The sequence below is a fragment of the Brassica napus genome, chromosome C8 (genome assembly GCF_020379485.1).
Source record: "Brassica napus cultivar Da-Ae chromosome C8, Da-Ae, whole genome shotgun sequence".
Taxonomy (NCBI): Eukaryota; Viridiplantae; Streptophyta; class Magnoliopsida; order Brassicales; family Brassicaceae; genus Brassica; species Brassica napus.
The window spans coordinates 39,888,053-39,915,260 of record NC_063451.1 but is presented as its reverse complement, the minus strand read 5'-3'; the positions used below and the strand labels follow the sequence as shown (position 1 = coordinate 39,915,260).

The 27,208-nt window shown below is 35.0% G+C and overlaps 3 protein-coding genes across 4 annotated transcripts; 1 reads left to right on the top strand and 2 right to left on the bottom strand.

Moving 5' to 3' along the window:
• Positions 1–9,252: 9,252 nt before the first annotated feature.
• Positions 9,253–11,657, bottom strand: LOC125591175 (F-box/LRR-repeat protein At3g59200-like). Of its 2 annotated transcripts, XM_048764793.1 has the most exons (4): positions 11,260–11,656; positions 10,135–11,086; positions 9,870–10,010; positions 9,253–9,786 (listed from the first exon to the last, which is right to left on the bottom strand). In XM_048764793.1, the coding sequence occupies exons 2-4, from the start codon at positions 11,047–11,049 to the stop codon at positions 9,385–9,387; spliced, it is 1,458 nt and encodes a 485-aa protein (XP_048620750.1). In that variant the 5' UTR covers positions 11,050–11,086; positions 11,260–11,656; the 3' UTR covers positions 9,253–9,384. The 2 variants fall into 2 exon arrangements, with proteins under 2 accessions (XP_048620750.1, XP_048620751.1); XM_048764794.1 differs by having other exon boundaries at positions 10,135–11,657.
• Positions 11,658–12,292: 635 nt separating this feature from the next.
• LOC106363619 (F-box/LRR-repeat protein At3g59190-like) lies at positions 12,293–16,100 on the bottom strand. The gene is made up of 3 exons (XM_048766992.1): positions 15,732–16,100; positions 15,514–15,632; positions 12,293–12,686 (listed from the first exon to the last, which is right to left on the bottom strand). Exons 1-3 carry the CDS (start codon positions 16,098–16,100, stop codon positions 12,293–12,295), a joined length of 882 nt encoding a protein of 293 aa, XP_048622949.1.
• Positions 16,101–23,700: 7,600 nt separating this feature from the next.
• On the top strand, positions 23,701–25,689 carry LOC106381405 (UPF0725 protein At2g20620-like). Its single transcript, XM_048764792.1, has 8 exons — positions 23,701–23,792; positions 23,867–23,921; positions 23,989–24,210; positions 24,308–24,529; positions 24,605–24,785; positions 24,884–25,008; positions 25,075–25,161; positions 25,250–25,689. Exons 2-8 carry the CDS (start codon positions 23,871–23,873, stop codon positions 25,463–25,465), a joined length of 1,104 nt encoding a protein of 367 aa, XP_048620749.1. The 5' UTR covers positions 23,701–23,792; positions 23,867–23,870; the 3' UTR covers positions 25,466–25,689.
• The last annotated feature ends 1,519 nt before the right edge of the window (positions 25,690–27,208 follow it).

Genomic DNA, 27,208 nt, shown 5'->3' with positions numbered 1-27,208 from the left:
AAGAGCTGGAGACTCCTTTTTTTTAATACAAATCTAAAAATAAATAATAAAAAGAATATTATTTCATCTTTTAAATAAATAATTTAAAAATTATAAATCTAAAAAATATAATATTCTTTAAATTAATAAATTATCATAATCCTCATATTATTTATAGGTTCTTACTGTATACAGCAACATTCGCATATGACTCTTAGTGGTATTGAATTTTTCTCTAAGAAACTTAATTATTGATTATTCAGTTTAAAAAACAAAAGATTGAAATAAAATTCTTTTATCAAATATGCATGATACATATACATCCATTTGTAAAGAATAAGGGACTAAATTTTACAAGTCTTTTTATAATGAAGAAAAAAGAAGTGGACAGCCTTGTAAAGTGGTTGTTCTCTCTCCATCTATACATCATCTCCGAAAAATGATTCATTCACATCTGAGTTTTCTTACCAGTCTATGCAATCTGTGTGAAGTTAAGTTAGCTAGGTTTTATGATGGTCCCATTGAGAAAACGAAACATAATCATTTTAATGTAAAAATTGAATACTATCTAAAATTTTGCTGTATAGTTCATAACTAGTGATGGGTTAACTCTTAAAGAGCAGACATGGTTTGACCAGGAGAAAATGTTTTTTCATTGGGTGTTCACACTACGTCTTAGTTCATAGTCCCTAAAACAATGTAGTTCGAACAACTCAAACCTAACTTTCTTATTATTTGAAACAAAAATAATGATATTTTAAAAAGCTCTTCGTTGTCGTGTTACGTTGATTAATAACAGGCTGCTTAATATTCTTGATTGTCTCTTGTCAGGCTCTAAAATCTACAAAATAATAGTAAAAATATTATCAAACTATAATATCGATCACATGTTAGAGTTTTCCTATATAAAAGTTGACAAAAAGAAAAGTTGGTGGATGATTTGATGAACGTCCACATTTTATTCAAGGTAAATGACCACTATCGCAATATAAAAAGTTCTTAAAAAAATAATATATATATATATATATATATATATATAGTTCTTGTTTTTTTTTCCTATAAGAAAAAAATGTTTCGAAACTTCAAAAACAAGCAATGAGAACACTATAGCATTAAGCATTATCAAATTGGGTTATTCAGGTTGGGATGTTTTGAACTCATCTAAAAGCCAATATATTTTGGATCGGATTGGTTTGGATCTAACTGGATTTGGTCGGTGTTTTTTTTTTTATGAAACCGAACTAGGATCGAATTACAAACAGTTCAGATTTAGTTCCGATTTAAATCTAGAAACATACAAACCAAAAACCCGAATTAAATCTGAAAAAATAATAGTCACGATATGCTCTGATGGAGGCATATGTATATTCACACGCTAAAAATAGCACACAGCTTCTTTACTTAAGTACATAATGATAGTTATTGATTCTTGGTGTGTGAAAAGGTGAGGACAAAAGAAGATTTCACTTGTTAGGTGTAACTGAATCTAACTCTTTAGTTCGAAAGTCAAAAGACTTTATACACCACCAGTACTCTCTCAATCACACAAATCCATTTTCCAAGCACTACTCATATACACATATCTATTGAGAGAGAGAGAGAGTGAAACATGTGCCATGTGTGCAAGTATCTGCAGAGATACAGAAGATGTGAACATTTTATATTGATTTGACTTTTATTCAACAGCTTCTCCTAATCCAAATGGTCTAAATGGCCCACACTTTATAAATGTTTCTCTAGTTTTGGCCCAAGAACACCAACTCAATCGTTTGGTTTCTCACCAATCAGGTTCATCACCATTCAAAAAATACACCATTACAAGAAGAGAATAACAATGGCTTCTGCTGCAAGTTAGCTCTCAAATAATGAATTCAGAAAAACATTTGTGATTCAACACAAGACATAAACTTAGCATTCTCAATTTCAAAAAGTACAACAAAAGCATAACAAACCAGTCAGTAAACTAAGATACTGAGCAGTGTACAAAAGACAATAAGCAAAAGGAAACCTTGGTAGCTTCGAGTTTAGGTCACAGCCTTGAGAAACCAGGTATACTCTTTATTTGGAGGAGCAGACCATTTCTTCGTCAAGGCACAAGGCAAAGTAGAGGACAAGCTAAGTTTCTGTGAGATTACTTGGAGATTGCACTTTGGTGAAGCTATTGTAGGAACACTCTGAAGCTTCTTGGATAACTCAAACACGGAAGGCTCATATGATTCGTTGAAGTAAACTACCAACTGTTCAAGCCGCGGCATTTTCTCCAAGAAATGCTTTATCTTCTCTTCTTCCATCCCATCATCGTCAATGTGTACGGACAGAATGATCTTTAGCACCTTGACAGCAGGAGATGAAAGGCAAGAAGGATTCTTCAGAGGTTTACAAAGGCACATGTTCCCACATCCTTTAGTATTTTTGTAGAAAAGACCCTGAAAGAAAGCACTAAGAAAGGATCTCAAGGTATGTCATGTGACTCACTCTGTGATGCCGTTCCTAACGAGAGCACCTTCGCCTTCTTTCTGAAGCTTTGCTAAAACATTCTTGATTACCTGTCTCGTTACTCTATCAGAGTCGCAAGAAGCAGACATCGTGATGATGATGGAGCTAGGAAGTAGTTCTTTGTATATTCTCTTCACCTTTCAACTTCCATTTCCAGTGTGTGTATATATTATATATAGTCATAGAGAGAGAGATGCACATGATCGAATAGAACTAGTAGTTGTAGGTGAAGGCGAATAGGTCCCATGGATATGTGGTGTGGACCAACTGTTTGTATTTGACTCTCTACTAATCATGTTCTATGATATTTTTTTTTAATATTAGAAATGGTCTATGATGATTAACCAGCGATAGTATAAAATATGGTTTGACACTTTGAATAATAAACGTAGGATTACGAATGCTAAAAAAGTTTTATATGTTTAGTGTAATCTGAAAAATAATCGAAAATATTGCGTTCACACATGCAAATCGTTGTAGGCGCCACGTGAACACGATACTCTGTGATACGTCGGAAAGAAAATCATTGCTACATGATTTTAAACTGACAAGTGAATGATATTGTTGGCGCTGCGCACGCATGCGATTTCATATTCACACTCACATGTGAATAATGTACATTATACGTCGGTTAACATTTTTAATAAGAAACATTGCATCCGTATTGCCAAAAAAAACATTGCATCTAGAAATCCTATAATACAATCAACACAATAAAATAAAATAAATTTCCAATCTCAAATTAGGCCAATATAAAATATTATATAAATCAATAAAATAATAGATTAGAGAACTCTTAACTAAATATATGATCTTATTAATTAAAATAATACACTGATAACTACTATATATAAAAAAATTATATACATTTTTTTTTATAACCGTGGTTTGATTCCAAAGACTTTCTAGGGTCAAAGACTAATCACTACGAAACCCACGGAATCACATTTTTTTATCACTTAAAGCGTTTCGGGTGACCAAACTCAAACCCAGGTGGCGGCACTCACAGCTGTGAGCATTTTACCACAAGAGCTGGAGACTCCTTTTTTTTAATACAAATCTAAAAATAAATAATAAAAAGAATATTATTTCATCTTTTAAATAAATAATTTAAAAATTATAAATCTAAAAAATATAATATTCTTTAAATTAATAAATTATCATAATCCTCATATTATTTATAGGTTCTTACTGTATACAGCAACATTCGCATATGACTCTTAGTGGTATTGAATTTTTCTCTAAGAAACTTAATTATTGATTATTCAGTTTAAAAAACAAAAGATTGAAATAAAATTCTTTTATCAAATATGCATGATACATATACATCCATTTGTAAAGAATAAGGGACTAAATTTTACAAGTCTTTTTATAATGAAGAAAAAAGAAGTGGACAGCCTTGTAAAGTGGTTGTTCTCTCTCCATCTATACATCATCTCCGAAAAATGATTCATTCACATCTGAGTTTTCTTACCAGTCTATGCAATCTGTGTGAAGTTAAGTTAGCTAGGTTTTATGATGGTCCCATTGAGAAAACGAAACATAATCATTTTAATGTAAAAATTGAATACTATCTAAAATTTTGCTGTATAGTTCATAACTAGTGATGGGTTAACTCTTAAAGAGCAGACATGGTTTGACCAGGAGAAAATGTTTTTTCATTGGGTGTTCACACTACGTCTTAGTTCATAGTCCCTAAAACAATGTAGTTCGAACAACTCAAACCTAACTTTCTTATTATTTGAAACAAAAATAATGATATTTTAAAAAGCTCTTCGTTGTCGTGTTACGTTGATTAATAACAGGCTGCTTAATATTCTTGATTGTCTCTTGTCAGGCTCTAAAATCTACAAAATAATAGTAAAAATATTATCAAACTATAATATCGATCACATGTTAGAGTTTTCCTATATAAAAGTTGACAAAAAGAAAAGTTGGTGGATGATTTGATGAACGTCCACATTTTATTCAAGGTAAATGACCACTATCGCAATATAAAAAGTTCTTAAAAAAATAATATATATATATATATATATATATATATAGTTCTTGTTTTTTTTTCCTATAAGAAAAAAATGTTTCGAAACTTCAAAAACAAGCAATGAGAACACTATAGCATTAAGCATTATCAAATTGGGTTATTCAGGTTGGGATGTTTTGAACTCATCTAAAAGCCAATATATTTTGGATCGGATTGGTTTGGATCTAACTGGATTTGGTCGGTGTTTTTTTTTTATGAAACCGAACTAGGATCGAATTACAAACAGTTCAGATTTAGTTCCGATTTAAATCTAGAAACATACAAACCAAAAACCCGAATTAAATCTGAAAAAATAATAGTCACGATATGCTCTGATGGAGGCATATGTATATTCACACGCTAAAAATAGCACACAGCTTCTTTACTTAAGTACATAATGATAGTTATTGATTCTTGGTGTGTGAAAAGGTGAGGACAAAAGAAGATTTCACTTGTTAGGTGTAACTGAATCTAACTCTTTAGTTCGAAAGTCAAAAGACTTTATACACCACCAGTACTCTCTCAATCACACAAATCCATTTTCCAAGCACTACTCATATACACATATCTATTGAGAGAGAGAGAGAGTGAAACATGTGCCATGTGTGCAAGTATCTGCAGAGATACAGAAGATGTGAACATTTTATATTGATTTGACTTTTATTCAACAGCTTCTCCTAATCCAAATGGTCTAAATGGCCCACACTTTATAAATGTTTCTCTAGTTTTGGCCCAAGAACACCAACTCAATCGTTTGGTTTCTCACCAATCAGGTTCATCACCATTCAAAAAATACACCATTACAAGAAGAGAATAACAATGGCTTCTGCTGCAAGTTAGCTCTCAAATAATGAATTCAGAAAAACATTTGTGATTCAACACAAGACATAAACTTAGCATTCTCAATTTCAAAAAGTACAACAAAAGCATAACAAACCAGTCAGTAAACTAAGATACTGAGCAGTGTACAAAAGACAATAAGCAAAAGGAAACCTTGGTAGCTTCGAGTTTAGGTCACAGCCTTGAGAAACCAGGTATACTCTTTATTTGGAGGAGCAGACCATTTCTTCGTCAAGGCACAAGGCAAAGTAGAGGACAAGCTAAGTTTCTGTGAGATTACTTGGAGATTGCACTTTGGTGAAGCTATTGTAGGAACACTCTGAAGCTTCTTGGATAACTCAAACACGGAAGGCTCATATGATTCGTTGAAGTAAACTACCAACTGTTCAAGCCGCGGCATTTTCTCCAAGAAATGCTTTATCTTCTCTTCTTCCATCCCATCATCGTCAATGTGTACGGACAGAATGATCTTTAGCACCTTGACAGCAGGAGATGAAAGGCAAGAAGGATTCTTCAGAGGTTTACAAAGGCACATGTTCCCACATCCTTTAGTATTTTTGTAGAAAAGACCCTGAAAGAAAGCACTAAGAAAGGATCTCAAGGTATGTCATGTGACTCACTCTGTGATGCCGTTCCTAACGAGAGCACCTTCGCCTTCTTTCTGAAGCTTTGCTAAAACATTCTTGATTACCTGTCTCGTTACTCTATCAGAGTCGCAAGAAGCAGACATCGTGATGATGATGGAGCTAGGAAGTAGTTCTTTGTATATTCTCTTCACCTTTCAACTTCCATTTCCAGTGTGTGTATATATTATATATAGTCATAGAGAGAGAGATGCACATGATCGAATAGAACTAGTAGTTGTAGGTGAAGGCGAATAGGTCCCATGGATATGTGGTGTGGACCAACTGTTTGTATTTGACTCTCTACTAATCATGTTCTATGATATTTTTTTTTAATATTAGAAATGGTCTATGATGATTAACCAGCGATAGTATAAAATATGGTTTGACACTTTGAATAATAAACGTAGGATTACGAATGCTAAAAAAGTTTTATATGTTTAGTGTAATCTGAAAAATAATCGAAAATATTGCGTTCACACATGCAAATCGTTGTAGGCGCCACGTGAACACGATACCCTGTGATACGTCGGAAAGAAAATCATTGCTACATGATTTTAAACTGACAAGGGAATGATATTGTTGGCGCTGCGCAGGCATGCGATTTTATATTCACACTCACATGTGAATAATGTACATTATACGTCGGTTAACATTTTTATCCGTAATCCGTATTGCCAAAAAAAACATTGCATCTAGAAATCCTATAATACAATCAACACAATAAAATAAAATAAATTTCCAATCTCAAATTAGGCCAATATAAAATATTATATAAATCAATAAAATAATAGACTAGAAAACTCTTAACTAAATATATGATCTTATTAATTAAAATAATACACTAATAACTACTATATATAAAGAATTTATATACATTTTTCTAATAACAGTGGTGTGATTCCAAAGACTTCATAGAGCCAAAGACTAATCACAAAAAAACCCACAGAATCATATTTTTTTACCACTTAAAGCGTTCCGGTTGGCCAAACTCAAACCCAGGTGCCGGTACTCACAACTGTGAGTCTTTTACCACAAGAGCTGGAGGCTCCGTTTTTTTAATACAAATATAAACATAGCATTTTACTATTTATCCATTCTCATATATACTGAATTTCATCTCTAATTTTTATTTTCACTTCAATATTTTGGTATTACTTTATCAAATTACACATAAAAGCATTTACATTCTATTATATGTATTCAAAATACATCAAATATATCAAATAACTAATTAATATAGATGAAATTAAGACCTATAAAGTTTAAATGACATATAACATCGTATAAAAATATTATTTTCATCTTTTAAATAAATAATTTTAAAACTATAAATCTAAAATATAATGTTAATAACTCTATAAATTAATAAATTATCATATCTTCACATTATTTATAGTTTTTAACTGTATACAGCAACATTCGTATATGACTCTTAGTGGTATTAGATTTCTCTCTAAGAAACTTAACTATTCCCAATCATTATTCAATTTAAAAAACAAACGATTGAAATAAAATTATGTTATCAAATATGCATACATATACATCCTTTTGTAAAGAATAAGGGATCAAATTTTACAAGTCTTTCTATAATGAAAAGAAAGAAGTGGACAGCCTTGTAAAATGGTTGTTCTCTCCATACATCATCTGCGAATAATGATTCATTCACATCGATCTGAGTTTTCTTACCAGTCTATGCAATCTGTGTGAAGTTAGGTTTTATGATGGTTCCATTGAGAAAATGAAACATAATCATTTTAATGTAAAAATTGAATACTATCTAAAATTTTGCTATAAACTTCCTCTGTTTCAATATAGATGTTGTTTTAGGTGATTGTTTTTGTTTCACAATAGATGATGTTTTCACATATTTAGGTAACTTTAACATTATCAAAAACTGTGTAGTCAGTGGTGTTTTTATTATGTTTGGTTATAATTAAATAAATTAGTTTTAAATTATATTCTAATGATTTTTTGTTTAGAAAAGATAAATTTTAAATATGTGTGGAAAGAACCAAAACTTCGCGAAAGGGAGTACTTCATAACTAGTGATGGGTTAACTCTTAAAGAGCAGACATCGGTTGACCAGGAGCAAATGTTTTTTCATCGGGTGTTCACACTACGTCTTAATTCATACTCCATAAGTCCCTAAAACAAAGTAGTTCGAACAACTCAAACGTAACTTTCTGATTATTTGAAACAAAAATAATGATATTTTAAAAAGCTGTTCGTTGTCGTGCTACGTTGATTAATAACAGGCTGCTTAAACCGCTAATCAAGACAATGGTTTTATATTCTTGATAATCTCTTGTCAGGCGCTAAAATCTACAAAATAATAGTAAAAATACTATCAAACTATAATATCGACCACATGTTAGAGTTTTCTTATATAAAAGTTGACAAAAGAAGAAAGTTGGTGGATGATTTGATGAACGTCCACATTTTATTCAAGGTAAATGTAACACTATCGCAATAAAAAGTACTTGTCTTTTTCTTTTTCTTTTAAGAAAAAAATGGTCTCAAAACTTCAAAAACAAGCAATGAGAACACTATGGCATTAAGCATTATCAAACTGGGTTATTCAGGTTGGGATGTTTGAACTCATCTAAAAGCCAATATATTTTGGATCGGATTGGTTTGGATCTAACTGGATTTGGTCGGTGTTTTTTTTTTTATGAAACCGAACTAGGATCGAATTACAAACAGTTCAGATTTAGTTCCGATTTAAATCAAGAAACATACACACCAAAACCCCGAATTAAACCTGAAAAAATAATAGTCACGATATGCTCTGATGGAGGCCATATGTATATTCACACGCTAAAAATAGCACACAATTTATTTACTTAAGTACATAATTATAGTTGTTGATTCTTGGTGTGTGAAAAGATGAGGACAAAAGAAGATTTCACTTGTTAGGTGTAACTGAATCTAACTCTTTAGTTCGAAAGTCAAAAGACTTTATACACCACCAGTACTCTCTCAATCACACAAATCCATTTTCCAAGCACTACTCATATACACATATCTATAGAGAGACATGTGTCATGTGTCATTTGTGCAAGTATCTGCAGAGATACAGAAGATGTGAACTCCTAATCCAAATGGTCTAAATGGCCCACATTTTCTAAATGTTTCTCTAGTTTTGGCCCAAGAACACTAAATCGTTTGGTTTCTCACCAATTAGGTTCACCACCATTCAAAAAATGCACCATTACAAGTAGAGAATAACAATGGGTTCTGCTGCAAATTGGCTCGCTCTCAATAATGAATTCAGAAAATCATTTGTGATTCAACACAAGACATAAACTTAGCTTCCTCAATTTCAAAAAGTACAACAAAAGCATAACAAACCAGTCAGTAAACTAAGATACTGAGCAGTGTACAAAAGACAATAAGCAAAAGGAAACCTTGGTAGCTTCGAGTTTAGGTCACAGCCTTGAGAAACCAGGTATACTCTTTATTTGGAGGAGCAGACCATTTCTTCGTCAAGGCACAAGGCAAAGTAGAGGACAAGCTAAGTTTCTGTGAGATTACTTGGAGATTGCACTTTGGTGAAGCTATTGTAGGAACACTCTGAAGCTTCTTGGATAACTCAAACACGGAAGGCTCATATGATTCGTTGAAGTAAACTACCAACTGTTCAAGCCGCGGCATTTTCTCCAAGAAATGCTTTATCTGCTCTTCTTCCATCCCATCATCATCAATGTGTACGGACAGAATGATCTTAAGCACCTTGACAGCAGAAGATGAAAGGCAAGAAGGATTCTTCAGAGGTTTACAAAGGCACATGTTCCCACATCCTTTAGTACTTTTGTGGACAAGACCCTGAAAGAAAGCATTAAGAAAGGATGTCAAGGTATGTCATGTGACTGATAAACAAAGAAGCTGTAATGAGATTTTCTATATACCTTGAAAACAAGTGTCTCTAGGTTTGGACAATTCTTTAGCAGACCTGGCAATGAATCCCATCCAATTTCTTCATCACTCTCAACCGTTAACTGGATCAGGTTGTTAAACACAGGTGTTGCTTCACAGCAGAAAGCAAGTACCTGAAAGAAAGAAAACAAATCAACAATATTACACTAATAAAGACAAGGATGTTACACTTCCAAGTTGTTTGTTTGCTTAATCTTTCTAAGTATACATAAAATGATTATAGAATAACATACAAACCTCAAGTGTTTTGGCAGATAGATAGAGGATCTGAACATTGCATATCCCCTTGAAAAAGTTTGTCGCATTACCAACCATCTCTTTCTCCTCATCATCATCATCACTTTCAAATAAATATTCATCTTCTTCTGAAGAGCCTGCATCTGCACTCTGATCTTCAGTGAGTCTAAGGCTGATATGAGCTTCAACAAGAGACCTGAACTTAACTCTAGGATACTTTTTCGCAATGTTGTCAGAATACTCCAAGTATTCAAGGTTCGGAGTATCAAAAGAGACGCTCTTCGGATTCTCATCATTATCCTCGCAGAAAAACTTCAGCTTCCTGAGGGTTTTAGCTGACACAGAGCAAGACTTCCAATGTTCCCACCCTAGATTCATCAGAACCAACTCCTCAAGGACAGGACAGCCGGAGAGAAGCTTCGCAAACCCAACACCATCTTCTTCAAACACAACAGATTCAATCTCAAGTGTCTTGAGCTTCGGAAGAGACACCTTTTTAACATCAGTGCTGAAACTGAGACCATCTCCCCCTCCTAGCTTCAACTTCGCCAGCGTCTTGCTAACAAAGATCTCAGGAGGTAAAGGATAGTCAGAGACGCTTAGCTCAAGCTCCGAAACACCGCGTCTCAGCACATTCAATATCCAGGGAGTGACGGTATCTGGATCAGGATAGTCAGTAAAGATGAGAGAGAATCTGTTTATTGAATCATTCCCTCCCAAAGCCAACACTCTATTCACAAACTCAACAAAGCTTGGACTCTCTTCATCGCTTTCGAAATCAAGATTTGTCACGGAGGCAAACAAAAGACGCCACCTTTTGGAGAGAACCGATGTGGAAGCTGCTTCCTTTGTCGGGAGGAAAGAGAGTATGTGCGATATCAGAGGGTTTGGCAGACGGTTGAACATATCTTCCATCTCTTTTTCGGACAAAGAGATCAACAACACTTACAGCCTAAAACAATTACAAGAACCAATAGGGTTTTTTAGAAGGATCGACATAGTCTAATTGCAGAACAGTACAAAAGTCTTGTCCTTTTATTACATTCGTGAGAGGTTCCCTTTAAGATTCTTAGCCGGAGAAAACCAAAGAAAGCTAATTTAATTGCAGGAGAAGAAGAAACGTACATGTGGGTGGTGGTGGTGGTGGGAGGAACCTTGAGAATGAAAAGTAGGGTTTGCTTTTCTTCTATGGTTGCCGTCAGTGAGTGAGAGAGATCAATGTGGCGGGATGTGTATTCCAAAGGTAAACGACGTCGTATAAGCTGTGAGTAGTTAGCCCAAATCGCTTCTCAATTTTGGTTCTTCAATTCGATCTATCTTGTTAAGGAGGCATGGGCATTTCAAGTATTGGTTTGGTTCGGGTGTCTCAGTTTTTGGTTTTTTTGTTTTCAGTTTTATAGATATACAATTTGTTTCGATTTTGATTCGGTTCAGATTAATGGTTCAGATAACAAAATTAAGAATTGGCTAATATCCTAATTAATTTTATATCCAATTTGATCCCGGTTCGGTTCCATTAATTTGGTTAATTCAGTTCAAAAGATGGATATTTTGAATTTTTGGGATTGAATATCAAATTGTTTTGGAATTTTAGATAAAAACATCGGATAACTTTAAATATTTTGGATAAACGAATTCTAACAAGTCTTTTTGAGCTACGAACGATAAGATATCACCAAATAAATGACAAAAAAGTACATATCATGAAGCTGAGAGAGCAGAGACAAGTCACAAGACTAAAACTAACTAATCTTGTCTTCAACTAGGAAGGTGTTTTTAAAGAAAACAAGTCCAACCGTTGATGAAGTGGAGTATACAGTAGATGAGAAGCTAATTTCATCAAAGATTACTTGGATCTTGCATTTGGTTGAGGCTACTTTTTCAAGCTTCTGAAATCCTCTTGATACTATTTCCAGGTCACCATTAGTGGGAGAATCATAGTACAACATCACTTCTTCAACATCACTTCTTCCCAAGGATTGCATTTGCATCTATCTCCATCACCATCCCAACATTTGTTTGTTTCCTTGAAACCGTATCTATCATCTTAACATTGATTTGTATCTCCATAATGCATTCCCTGAAGACCTGATCAGGTCTCATTCTAATGAATCAAAGCTCACTTTGGGATACTTAACCGCAACAATATCACTAAATTCTAAAGAGATGAGATTGGGAGTGCTGAAAGAGACACACTCTTTGGATCCTCATCATCAATGTTCTCAGAATAGATTGTCACTCTCTTGAGACTTGAGTTGGAGTCAGAGCAAGAACCCCGAAAGTCCCACATTATTTTATCCATAACCAACTCCTCAAGCGCGTGACAAGAAGAAACTAGCTTGGCAAATGCAGCACCACTCTCATCAGCAAACCCAACATCATTCATATGCAAAGTCTTAAGCTTCGGAAGAGAAAGAGAAACTTCAACGACATCAATAATAGTGAACTCATCTGTACCAGATTCTCTCAGCCTAACCAAACTCTTGCTCGTCAAAATACGAAAGGAAGAAGATGGCGCCACCGTTTGGACAGAACTGAAGTTGAAGCAGCTTCTGTTGTGGAGAGGAAAGAGAAGATGTGGCAGATAAGTGAATCTGTTAGATTTCTGTTTAAGTCTTTGGAGCCAGTGTCCATCTTACTTTTTGGAGTTCATTTGAGACAAATCAAAATGAGTTAAGTCCGGGATCAAGATACGAGCTTTGTGTTAAGTAAAAAGATCATGTTTTTTTTTGCTCATTAAAAATAATTTGATTTTTTTTATCAAATTGTTGTCACATGAGTTTCACTTATTTTTTTTTATCTTTTCTTCATATAAAAAAGGAATTGTGAGGAAATATTTTTCCTTAAGTTCTGATGAAAGTTAAAACTAAACAAAAATTCCTATTTTTATTCAATTTCTCAAATGAAATTTTGTTTATTGATCTTATTTTTATATTTTTTGCTTATCAAATGTCACCCTCTTTGTACGTAATATGAGAAATTCCAATGAACAGTATTTTTTAAGTTTATTTTCACAAAATATCCATTAAGGAGAAAAATACCAAAGAAGTTTTATTAAATGGTAAATATATATTTATACGCTAGATTAACTAATCTAGACTTAGAGATTAGAGTTAATGGGTGGAGTTTCTAATTTAAAAAAGTAAAAAATTAATATTAAAATTTTCAAAACAAAAAAGAATTATTTTAATCATTTTCTTTTTTAAAAGCTAATTTAGTGACAAAAACATTAAAAAAAACTATTTGTGATAATTGCCTTTGTAATATTGTACTGCAAAATTACAATCATTCCATTTGCTTAAAAAGTAACTAATAATCACTCGAAAAAAAAACAAATTGCCATTAGTCTCAGTCAAAACTATTCTATAAATAAACTATCATTTAATCTCAAGAAAATATAATAGTTCTTCAATCGGGTTCTTAATCACAAATGTGTGGAATTGATGAGGAAAATTATAAAGAACCTCTTCTAAATACAACAATATTTCTAAATGACCATAAGAAACTAATTATTTTGTAGAAAAAACATCTGGTGTTTTTTTTCCTGGTCCAAGTACTTCCGTAGCAAGTTAGAGCATGATTATCCCTAGAACCTATTAGGATCTCTTAATGATATTTTTAGTAATAAATGTTAGTTAAGAACCTTAAGTTAAGAGGCACCTATTTTTTAACCTCCATTTCTAGTTTCTTAATTAAGGGTTAAGAAATTGTTTTCGATTGTTTAGAATAGAAAAATTGTTTTTGATTGTTTACAAGATAGAATAAGAATGAAGAACATGTGAAGTAGAATGAAGAACAAAGGCTATCTATACAAGTTTGTGAATTACCTTGAATATATACAAGTTTGTCTCTGCATCAAATCCTCCTGTGAACTAAACATACAACAAATAAACAGATTTATTAAGAGTTTGGCTTCAAGCTCTGCAGATACTCTCTTCATATACTTCATTGCTAGTTTCACAGACGCCAATTTTATCTGAAAATCACATTTGTAAACGCTACACACTTGAATACAAACTTCAATATTCCAAAATTTCTATTTGCACAAACTTTCACCATGTAAACACGCAAAACAGAAAACAAAATAATAGAGTGAAGACAAACCAATCTTCTTACATTGTCCTGCCTGTGCCAGCCAGCAACAATTCACTTTAATCAAAGAATGGGGACCATAACAATTGTTGTTTCTATTATCTTCTTCATTCATCACACTACTCCAATCCAATCAAATCGTAAGTAGTGACCACAAGTAACTAGCTAAATCAAACGATTACCGATTAGTACATATACTAAGCGTGACCAAAGAGCTACTACACTAAATGTGTTTCCTTGACAATGGTGCAAGTAACCATATGACAGGCAAGAGAGAGTTCTTCTCAAACCTAGATAAGAGCATCAAAGGCAAAGTCAAATTCAGTGACGGATCAAACGTCGAGATTGTTGGGAAAGGTTCGATCACGTTCATCGGAAAAACAGGGGAGAGAAGAGCACTCAAAGATATCTACTACATCCCAAGTCTTAAACACAATATCATAAGTCTTGGACAAGCAACCGAGATGGGTTGTGAGGTTAATATGAAAGAAGACTTACTGATGCTGAAAGATCCCCGTGGAAGGCTATTAGTACAAGTCGCAAGGCAACCAAACCGATTGTACAAGACGCCAATGGAGGTTGAATATCCGAAGTGTCTTCAAATACAAGAAACTGATGTTACATGGACGTGGCATGCACAGCTAGGACATGTGAACTTTGGAGTCATGAAGAATATGGTAGACAGGGAGATGGTAGTAGGGATGCCTCAGGTGATACACGAGAAAGATGTGTGCAGCACCTGCTTAGTTGGGAAGCAAACTCGGAAGTATTTCCCGCCTAAAGCAAAGTATCGAGCATCACACGCATTAGAGTTGGTACATGGTGACTTGTGCGGTCCGATATCACCATCAACACCAGCAAACAATAGATATGTATTTGTCTTAATTGATGATTACTCAAGATATATGTGGACGATGCTTCTAAGAGAGAAGAGTGAAGCGTTCGATCGGTTCAAAAAGTTCAAGGAGTACGTGGAGAATCAAACGATGCTACAACTCAAGACTTTTCGCTCCAATTAACTTGAGGAGCAAGTTAACTCATTAAAGTGAAGTTTGATGGGTTAAGGAAAAAGGAAAACAAATCGAGCTTAGGAATGTTTCCATATTATTATTAAGAAAAGATGTAGCTTCGCCTTTAGGAAAAGATGTAGCTTTGTCCTATATAAAGAGTTCTCATGGAGAGATGTTCCATCAAGAGAAACACATTGAGATATTTAGTTTTGAGAGAGTTTCTAAATCTAATAAGAAGTGCTAGTTCTTATAATCTTTGTGTTTGTGCAACTTTAACTTGCGGTGTTCATCGATAGTTCTCTTATCACCAACCACTAGTCTTTTGAGGGTGTTATGAGAAACGGAGAAAGACCCCCCAAACTCGAACACATTGTCCAGAACTAACTCCTCAAGCGCCTGACAACCCAAGAGAAGCTTAGAAAACACACTATATTTGACCATGACATGATCGAGACAGAGGAGGCTCTTAACCTTTGGAAAAAAAACATCGTTCACCTCATCAATGGTGAGAATATTTCTAACTTCTAGTTTCAGCCTAACCAAAGTCTCGCTCACAAACATCTCTGAAGGGAGCGGGTAACCTTGCACCGAGGAGATGTATAGATCAAGATCTAACACGCCATGTTCCAACACCTTGAGTAACCAACCAATGACAATAGCTGGATGAACAATATCTACACACTTGAGGGAGAATATGTTTAAAGGAACATGTTGGTGCAAAACCAACACTCTATCCACAAAATCCACAAAACTTCTTGGAGTTTTTCTTGGTATCCACGGGAAGGTGATCTCATTTTTGTCCGAAATGGGCAATACATAAACTCGTTTTTTTCCTTCTTTTCCTTTCTTCTTGTTGATCACCATGATGAATGAAAATATTCTCGAACGTTTGATCAAAATGTTCATCAAAATATTGATCAAAATGTTCATCAAAATTTTCATCGTTATGAGAAGAAGATGCCATTGTTTTTGATTACGTAGAAAGGAAGGAAGGATAGAATGAAGAAATAATGAAGTTCCTTTGTGCTGAAAATGATGAAATTGTTTTTGATTACTTTGTGAACGTGAATTTAAACGCAGAAAGGAAGGACGAAGGAAGCTTGATGAAAATGATAAAAAGACAATGTCCAATACAAGATTTAAATACAAAAGAGAATGAGACAAGATGAGAGTGTGAATAAAATGTTTGTGAAATACAAAATTTATATAGACAAAGGAGAGAAGGAGAGAAGATGAGATTGTAATGTTTGTGATATGCTCTGAAATTTATATATCACACGAGAAGGAGACAAGATGAGATTGTGACACAAACAGCTTGTCCTTTATATATCAATACAAAAATTCACAGTACTACTTTACACAAGACTAGACAATAATTACACAAGAAGACACAAGGAGACAGCTTGTCCTTGACACATATAGCTAGTCCGTGACACAAGCTTCAGGTCCGTGACCTGACAAAAGCAAAAACAGAGAAGAAGTTATGAGAGTTAAGTCTGTGACACAAGCTTCAGGCGAGAGTACACAAGATTACCTGATTACAAAAGACTACAGAAGTAAGTCCGTGACACAAGCTTCACCACTCTTTCGGTCCTTTTTAACCTGAGAGAAAGAACAAGAACGCATCCATAATCAATAACCAGAAGCATAAGCATTCATATCATCAATAGCGTCAACAAGAAAGACAAACACAAGCATCCATAACAAGAACAAGAAGCATAAGCATTCATATCATCATTAACGTCAATAAGAAAGACAAACACAAGCATCCATAACAAGAACAAGAAACATAGACTTAAAATACAACAAACAACAACGACTTAGACTTGATCTTAAACTAATTAGACTTGAACTTGAACAACATAGCCAACATCAACTTAAGAGCATCAGAGCTTAAGACAACAACTCGGTAATAAGCTTCTTCTTCAGCGCTACTTCATACTCTGCTAAAGGTTCTTGTTTTGCGATTAGACTATCCAGCAGCTTCATCTTCGACAGCCTCTCCTTCATAGCCAAATCCTCCTTATTGATGTTCCACATGGTCTGAAACTCAGACACCGACTTCGCTTTTGCCTTAGTCTTTTTCTTACCATGCCCCTTTGATGCCTTAACACCCGGGGGACGAGTGGTTGCTTGATCAGCTTCAGAGGTATTGGTTTCAGATGCGTAAGAGGTTGATGAATTTGCACCGTCATCAAGCTTCCTCCTTTTTACCGCTTCCTTCGGTTTTAGAAGAATTAAGCTCACACCATTTCTGGTCATTGCGTAGATCCATCCAAGCGTGTTCAAGATTGAATTTCTTTTTGTGATTGTTGAAGAAGATCTCATGCGCTAGTTTCAGAACATCACTCTCGTTTTGACCGATGCTTCTCTCCCTACTTGCAGCTTCATACGCCCCACAAAACTTGTTTACTTGGTCGTTGATCTTGTGCCACTGTTGCTTGCAGTGGGCCGCCTCTCTGTGTTCACAGCCTTGCACCTTAGGACTTGTGGCGACGTATGCTGCAATCCTCTTCCAGAAAGCTCCTGATTTTTGCTCATTCGATACTACAGGGTATTTTCTTGTGTTTAACCAGGAGCTGATGAGCACCACATCATCTATTGGCGTCCATTTCCTCTTTTCTCGACGCTATGCAGGAGTGTCTTCGCCGAAGTTGGAAACCAAAAATAGGGACTTGTGATGAAGATAGTTGAACAAACTTTGCCGTCTGCGTATATGGATGAGAATCCATACCCGAGTATGATTAAAATAAGGGAGTAAGAAAATAACTATGTTTATGATAGATGGAAGAGAAGAAGAGAAAAATGAACACTTTATAGAAGAGAGAAACAAAAGCATTGTGTTTAATAGATCGACCCAACCAAATCGAGTTGACATTTATCTAACACACATTCATAACGCTTCAACATTCATTTCTATCTAACCATTACATCTATTTATTAGCTAACACTAACCTAACCATTTATTAGCAAAGATTCAATTCAAACCAGATACACAATCGATTTTTTATCACACTTTCAATCAATTTAAAAGATGAAAGAGATATGAATTACCTCTGTTGCTATTGTAGTTCTTTTCTTTGACGAACCTTCATGTCGCTCCAACGATGCAACCATCTCCCAAAGACAGAAAAAAAAAACACAGAATCAGAGCTTGCATATTATATTCATCACGAACCCAAACCAACACACAAACAAATCAAAATAAAATAGAAAAGACACAATCAACTGATTCAAACCAACACAGCAAACAAATCAAAATAAAACAGCACAATCTAAGACATGCATAAAGGATTCAGACCTAAAAAGAAAGAAAAAGTTGTTTTACCTTTCGAATCGACCGAGATCAAACGGTTTACGAGAGAGTGATAGATGGTATTGGAATCGACGATCAAGATAGAGAGGCGGAGTCGTCGAGGAGAGCACGAGAGAGACGTTGAGTGATTTATCGTCGACGAGAGATCACGGAACGGCTTGCGGAGTCGTCGATGAGAGATCACGAAAGAGAGGCGAAGTCCTCGAGGAGAGCCACTGTAGAAACCCATTAAAAAAAAAAAAAAAAAAAAAAAATGGTCGAGTATCCTTTGGGTGATCGAGTCGTGGACGATCAGATTGTTTTTGTCTGAACCATGAGTCAAGTATCCCACTAGACAATGGTTAGACAATGTGGTATATTTACTCAAAGGACGTTTGAAGCATGACACTTTTGGAAGCACAACAGGAAGACCGGAAATTGGGCGAAAAACCCTAATTTCGGTATTATGGAATTTTTCGAAGAGGCCGGAAACTCGGGAAATATTTTCCATCAAGTCAGGATTCATTTGGAGCTTATTAAAAATAATCAGATCATCAGAACGGGCGTCGAAAAATATTGGGAGTGATCGCGGGACAAAAAAAAAATTCACTAGAAGGCCGATATCGGACAATTGACCGAGAAGCTCGAGGTGGCTAGATGTGTGTGTGTTCAGGACGTGGTGGCAAGCTCCTGTCAGTGTGTGTGTCAAGGGAAGCAGGAGGTGTAGCAGTACATGCAACATGTACATGCAAGTAGCCATGTGGAGCACGAGGTGGAACGGCCAAGCACGAGGTGTCGCGATGCATGCGACCGAAGCATGCGGCCAGCCATGTGTGAGATGGGGTGTCGACCTGCATGCACTTCAGTCATGCAGCAGGCCATCTGGACGTGGGGTGTGTCATCCTGCATGAGACTGAGGCATGCAGCCAGCCATGTGGAGCACGAGGTGGAACGGCCAAGCACGAGGTGTCGCGATGCATGCGATCGGGCCATGCGGCCAGACATGAGGAGGACGTGGTGTCAGCTTGCATGGGAGCAGGCCATGCATTCAGACAGGTAGAGGGCGTGGTGTCAGCTTGCATGTGAGCAGGCCATGCTGAAGGACATGTGGAGCACGAGGTGCCGCCGCGCATGCGTCCGGAGCCATGCGAAGCGACACACGGGCTGCCACACGGCTTGTTCCTGATTGGTTGCTGATTCCTATAAATAGGCCACGACCCCCTCTCATTTCAAACCATCCAGAACACATCAAACCTACTTCAAAACATAAAGAGAAAGCAAAGAAAGAAAGATCGAGTTTCGATAGTTTTCGAGCGATTTAGGCAGTTTTCGAGAACAGTTACTCTGCCGATTTTGAGTCAGCACTTGGAGAAGGTTCTTTTCAAGTGAAGAGAGATCAGTTATAGTGGAGACCAGTTCAAGTGGAGTTCAGTCAAGAAGAGGGTCTACTTGTGAAGGTCGAGAAAGGGTTCGGATCGCAGAAGTCGGGTTTGGGGTCAAGGCCACGGTCAACCAAAAACTGTGAGTTATAATCGATTGATTGCTGAGTTGTTTTCATGCAGGGTCCCGTTACTTGGAAGTTGGATCATGGCAGGAGGCCGGGTCTAACTGAGTAACGGTTTGAATAATTGAGGTTATGTTGATTGAGTTGATGGCATGCTTGTTATTGTTTAAGAACCGTAGTAGCATGCTAATGGTTAGGTTGATTGGTTAGTTAGCGAATGCAGAATGCTTAGATGATATCGCTAAGTTGTGGATAGTTAGGTATTCTGGAATTAGTCTTTATGCTAGATTCTGGAATGTGGTTGATTGTGTTGTGATTATTACTTGAAACCTTGTGTTATTTTTACCGGGTTTAGTATTAATCGTATATTGGCCGACAGCATTTGTGTAACCCACAATGCTAGGCATATTGGGGTGAGTTAGTGTTCCTTCAGACCTCGTACCCGGCGGGTTCAAGGAAACCCCTTATTCGCTGGATCGGGAAGACTCAGATAGACGGGGTCATGGCCTATGGCTGAGTGATTACACGACGGTGTAATGTGGCAGTGACCCGAAGGACTGTGGGCTGTCGCGCGGTGACCCGAAGGACTGTGGGCCGCGGTCGGTTGAAAGTTCCTTCTTTTGGCCTTCGTGGTAGGAAGATAGGATATTGCCGATAGTGAAGGAGGAACATAACGTCACCAGGGCCCGAGTTTGATATATATATATTATATCGTGTTTTGGGTTGTTAAACCCTGGTTTAAATCGAGTTTGAGTTTGGTGATGAGCTAGTAATTAGCATAATGCTAGTTATCTTGCTATCTTTTACCGCTGCATATTTCTGATATTGCTTATTGTTATTAAATTGTGTTGTTAGGTGAACCTCTCGCTTTAGATTGTTTGGGGTGGGATAGCGAGGGGTTGTATTTGTTAGTGGGGGATTGTAACTCGCTGAGTAATGCTAGATTACTCACTCCTCACTCGTTGTTGTTTTCAGGTGACCAGTAGTGAGCTTGTAGAAAGCGCGGGAGGCTAGGCTGGCTGGTGTAGATTTGCATCTTTTTGCTTAAGACGCTTTCAGACTATAAGTATGTACTTTCGCTTTCTTGGCATGCCACCACTTGTATAATATTTTGTGTATTATAAACCAGATATTATATAAGATAAATAAAGCGAATGTTTTATGAAACTACCTTGTTGTTCTGATATTAGCTTGTCCGAGCTAACACAACGTCAGATTGGAGTACGGGTTGAGAAGCCTTAGGCTTTGGTCTGACGGGACGTGTTAGTGGGCGGCCTGGCCTAGTTACGAATTGCACTTTTCGTGACTTTGGCCAGATCGGCCGTTAACCCGTCATGTAGCACTCCCGATCCTTGGTAGACGGTCGGCCGTCGGTCATGTTCTTGTTTGATTGTTGGCCGGTGGTTTGACCTATGCCTAGAACGGTTCGGGGGCGTTACAGCCACCGAGAAAAACGCCGATTGTGTCATCGTCGAAGAGAAATAAAGAAGGAGAGGCGGAATCAACGACTGATTCATCCGTCGAGGAGAGATCACAGAAGAAGTTTAGGAATCAAACCGACTGATTTCGTCCTTTCGGGAGAGAAAGAGAGATGAGAAAGACGTCGTCGTTATGACGTGTGTCCCGTAAGGGACGTCTCTTGTAGCGTTTAATTAAGCAACGTCTCTTGAATTATTAGTTAATTTTCTTTTATTTTTTCCATAATTAACCTAAGAAACGGGCCTAAGCACCCCTGATAATGATGGTCTTACGGTTGTGATGAATTTATTAACCTTTTTAATGGGCTACGATTTGTTGCAGACTATGGGCATGTGCTTGTGTCTTTCATTTGCGTTGGATGTTTGACCCACCATTATGGATCCCCCCAAATTTTCTTCTAAATTTGCAAAATAGTTAACTTAGCCAGGATAATTATTTCTAAAATTCTGATATGGTTTAAATTTGGCATAGTTAATTAATTTTAGTTATTGCTGTTAGTTATGATTGTAATATCATATTTTATTATTTTAGTTTAATATCTTAATTTCAATAAACTTGTTAAAATAATATTTAACAATTCATAAAGTAACAAAATATAATAACTGAGAAAAAAAATTTCGTTTAAGTCCATTATGAATGAAAGTTGCATAACGTAAAATGACAATAAAAACAAAATTACTGAGTGAAATTATCTCTTTTTTTTTAATCTAAGTTGTTAGTCTAAACACTCAAATGTTTCTTTAGTTAAAAAAACAAAAATCAATTTGATCTTCTTAATATTTTGGTAAACATTTTTATAAACAGCATCTTTTGTTGTCTTTTGTGGCTTGTTTTCTTCGTCAGTAAAAAATAAATATGTTATATTTTACTTATAGCAATTGACTAAAAATAGTTTTTAATTAGTATTATTGAAATGTTTTATTTATTTTTCATATATTTAGTTTGCTGTACCTTTCAATTACAGTAAAAAAATCTATAAATTATATTTTACTTATATAATATGATTTTTAAAATACAATTACACAAATTTTTTAAACTGCTTATTTTTAAGAGATATTAAAAAATAAAAATAACAACAAACATTTTTTTGATCAAATAATTACAAAATATTTTCAAATAACATAAAACTATATACTTTAACGAATTAGATATATTATATTTTATCATTATTAAAATTATTTATTTTCATAATATTAAATTTGTTTTTAAATTTTATGTTTTTATGTTTGTGGAACTTAATATGACTACAGCTAAAACACAAAAGCAAATCTGAATTTCATGTTAAGATTATTTAAAATAAATTTCAGTTTACCATTTAATAAATCTAAAGGATAAAATTATTTAGAATTTATAAAATATTTTTATTATTGTAAATATTGATATGTGTTCATGAGCTTCCAAAAATATATTAGTTACTTATGTATGTAACTTCATATTGATCATCGCTTTATTTTCTAATTTCTTTTTTTTAAAATTAACATATAATTTGATAAATATTATGAAACTACATGCACATTTAAACGATAAATAAAATTAATTTGATTTTACTTAATTATACTTCACTTTGAATTTGAAAGAATATATGTAACTCAATATACTCACAACATGAGTGACTTGACTAATCCAACTTATATCTAAAATCATAGATTTAAGTACAATAAGAATTTTATAATAATAATTTATTTTATAAATGTAAATCATAGGATGACTCAAAATATATTAACAAATGAAAATAAAATATTAACCAACTGTTACAATTTAGTTCTTTTGTAAAATTTTTAAATATGCATGAGACTGTAAAATATTATCGTTATATTAATTTACGTAATTTGTAATCAGACACTTTAGTTTATTTTATATTTCATTCTAATCACAATATATCTTAAGTTGTACATAATTTTCCTAAAATATATTTACATATCTAAGACAACGACCAACGTAAATGAAAATTATGATATATTCAAAATAAAAAAAAATATTATAGTTGAATTCTGAGAAATATATACAATCTAATATACCCAAATGACACCTAAATCGACTATAAAAACAACAAAACTGACTAGATATTATGCCCAATTAAAATAATATAATATTATTAATGTAAATTATGCATTAATTTAAAATCAAAAATAAATAACAATCAATTATTATAGTATATTTATTTTAAAAATATTTATATTGGTGGACGAGGTCTGCTCTGCTTTCATGAATTAGCATATAAGTTAGAATCAGCATCTGTGGAGTCGATTTTGGTTAGGTTGATAGATTCGAAATTAGGGTTTGAAATTAATATTTTTTTTTTCTGTTTTGATGTTGGATTTTCAATTGAATCTTCTAACACTCTGATTATAGGAGAATGGCCGACGTGGTGATGAGGAAAGAGGACAGCGACACATTGAGTGTTAAGGTAATTTGTCATGTTTTCTAGTTTGTGGTGGTCGTTTTTTTTAAACCTGGTGGTGCATGTCCTTCAGGAACTCGGTGCTTTTCTACCGCCACCGCCGCCGCCGCCGCCGCCGACCTACAAGCCGTCAGCACAAGGTTTTGTTGACTTTTATCCACCACCATATCAGCCTCCCAATGTTTGGGGACCTCCTCCCCCCGGCCCCAGCACTTGGAGTCCAGTGGTCATAAAATTGCCTTCTACTCCTCAAGACGAGCTGAAGCGAGAGTTACTCGATGCTATTCTTCTACCGGTACCCCCTCCCCGTTATTATTATTATTTTTAAAAAAAGTTTTGCTCTTTCCGGTATTATTTTGCATTAAATCGGTGTTGATGTTCATTCTCTGAAGGAACCCGTTGACGAAGAACCGGGCAAGCGGGCGGTATATTTACAGTCACCAACTCCATCTAACATGGAATATCGAAGAACCTTTTATCATCGGTACACTCCTTGTCCAACTTATAGTCCCACTGCCCCTGGCGGTTACCATTACTCTCAATCTCAGGATGCTATGCACGCCAAGCCACTGCTCTTTGCTAAAATCGGACTCCATTGCTACAATCTCGAAAAGGTATCTCTTTTTTTTACTTGCTTCTGCCTTAACCATATATTTAATATATATACATTGACGTTTTTTATTTTGTAGGGGACACACTTTGAACGTTTGGGTCTGCCTCGAGCTTATGACCAGACCTTAGAGGCAAGGGATCCAGCACGCAATTACACTTGCAGGTTTGAAACAAATGTTCGGCTTGCCACTGAGAATAAAGATTGCTTCCATGTTATCACAACCCGCTGCAGGCCCTTGCCCCCACCTCCTCCTTCAGGTAAAAAAAATGAATGCGAAAATGGTCTTATATCTTCAAAAAAAAAACCACCTTCTCTCTCTTATATTGTTTACTTGTGTTGGTCATGTCTACCACAGGGGAAGATGGATTCCAATGTGGATTTGACACACTCTCCGTGGATGAGCTTTTCAATGGCAACATGCCCGATTGGTTGCCTGATGACTATGCCACTAGTACGCTGCTGCTGCTGCAATACTACGAGGTCATGAGCCCCTCCCTCCTCTTTAATTCTTTTTTTCTTTTGCTGACATTGGTTATTTACTCTCAGATGAAAGAATCAGAGGTGGAACAAGCCAAAGAATGGCTTCATCTTTACGCTGAACTAGCCTTGTACACCAAGAAGCAGACGGACCCGGTGAGTACCCAAAACAAAAGACTTTTTTTTTTTTTGTGTGTGTATAATATGTTATTATAAGGAATCTCTTCTTGGTGTTGTGTTGCAGTTCATGTTTGAGCGTTCAAAGCCCCTGGAGCTCGGAAAGGTTGTTGTGCAAACTAGAGGAGTTGTCGACTCTCTGAAAGAGGTTGAGCTGTTGGATAATGCAGTCTTTTTCATAACATTCAAAACAAGTTGCGGTCGTGTCTGGAAAGGTATCATCAGGAGGACAAGGGATGGGATTCCAGAGCATCTATCCCTTGAAGCCAAGTGCTTCATGTGATGTGAAGAGTCTCTGAGGTTGACTATGAGCGAGAGAGAGAGTAATTTAAAAAAAAAACGGTCTGTAGCTCTCTCTACGCTATCAATTATCTTTTAAGTTGATTGTGCAATCGTAATGTTTGTCTTTTAAACTGAGTCTCTGAGGTTGATTATGTGAGTAATTAAAAATGGTCCGAGTAAACGTTTGTAGTTCTTCTATCTATGCTAGCAACTATCTCTTTTTAAGTTGATTGTGCAATCGTAATATTGTCTTTTAAACTTATATTATCTAGGCTGGGTACACGCTCTAATTAAAAAATCGCTTGTTTCACACGCCTTATATTCTTTCTTCCCACACTTGAAATGTCTGGATTTGTCTCTTTGGTGATCCAACATACAAACTAGGAGTAGGGGAATCACATACAAGGATATTTGAAATTCTGTTGATATAAGATTTCTGAATTTTTGAATAATACATTCCAGCTCAAATTATATTTTAGTTGGCTAAGAGAACCCAGTCCCCACTCATTTATTAAAATGGAGAGTCTGAATGCTCAAAAAGAGATGAGAGAGACGTCGTCGTTATGACGCGTGTCCCGTAAAGACCTCTCTTGTATCGTTTAATTAAGCAACTTCTCTTGAATTATTAGTTAATTTTCTTTTATTTTTTCCATAGTTAATCTAAGAAATGGGCCTAAGCATCCCTGATAATGATGGTCTTACGGTTGTGATGAATTTATTAACCTTTTTAATGGGCAACGATTTGTTGCAGACTATGGGCATGTGCTTGTGTCTTTCATTTGCGTTGGATGTTTGACCCACCATTATGGATCCCCCAAATTTGCTTCTAAATTTGCAAAATAGTTAACTTAGCCAGGATAATTATTTCTAAAATTTTGATATGGTTTAAATTTGGCATAGTTAATTAATTTTAGTTATTGCTTTTAGTTATGATTGTAATATCATATTTTATTATTTTAATTTAATATCTTAATTTCAATAAACTTGTTAAAATAATATTTAACCATTCATAAAGTAACAAAATATAATAACTGAGAAAAAGTTTCTCGTTTAAGTTCATTATGAATGAAAGTTGCATAACATAAAATGACAATAAAAACAAAATTACTGAGTGAAATTATCTTTTTTTTTTAATCTAAGTTGTTAGTCTAAACACTCAAATGTTTCTTTAGTTAAAAAACAAAAATCAATTTGACCTTCTTAATATTTTGGTAAACATTTCTATAAACAACATCTTTTGTTGTCTTTTGCGGCTTGTTTTCTTCGTCAGTAGAAAAAAAGATTTTCAGACCAACCTTTGATTTCATTCTGTAAATTGCTATAGATAGTTATCCGTGCGAAAATTATGTCTTGGTAGAAACAAAATATTTACCTAATGATTGATTTTGACTCTTGTCATATTGAAAAACAATAGAAGTAAAAATTGCATACATGGCATCCTAAATGGAAATCCTCATAGACTGTTAAAGTGCATTCAAAAATTGGAAATAAGAAAAATCTTTCATTTTAACAAATCTTCTATTTAATGTATTTTCCTTTTTATTAAGAAAATACCTAAAATAAGAAAATTATTTGGTCTGAGGAAATATGTAAACCTATAATTGTTTAGATCCTTTCTCATAAAAACATCCCTTACTTATTAACGAAGAAACATTTTGAAAAATAAACCTTGGAAAGGTAAAATATTTACAAGGATGCCATGCTTAGGTTGCAGTTCCACATTCTCTCTCAGCCAACATATTAA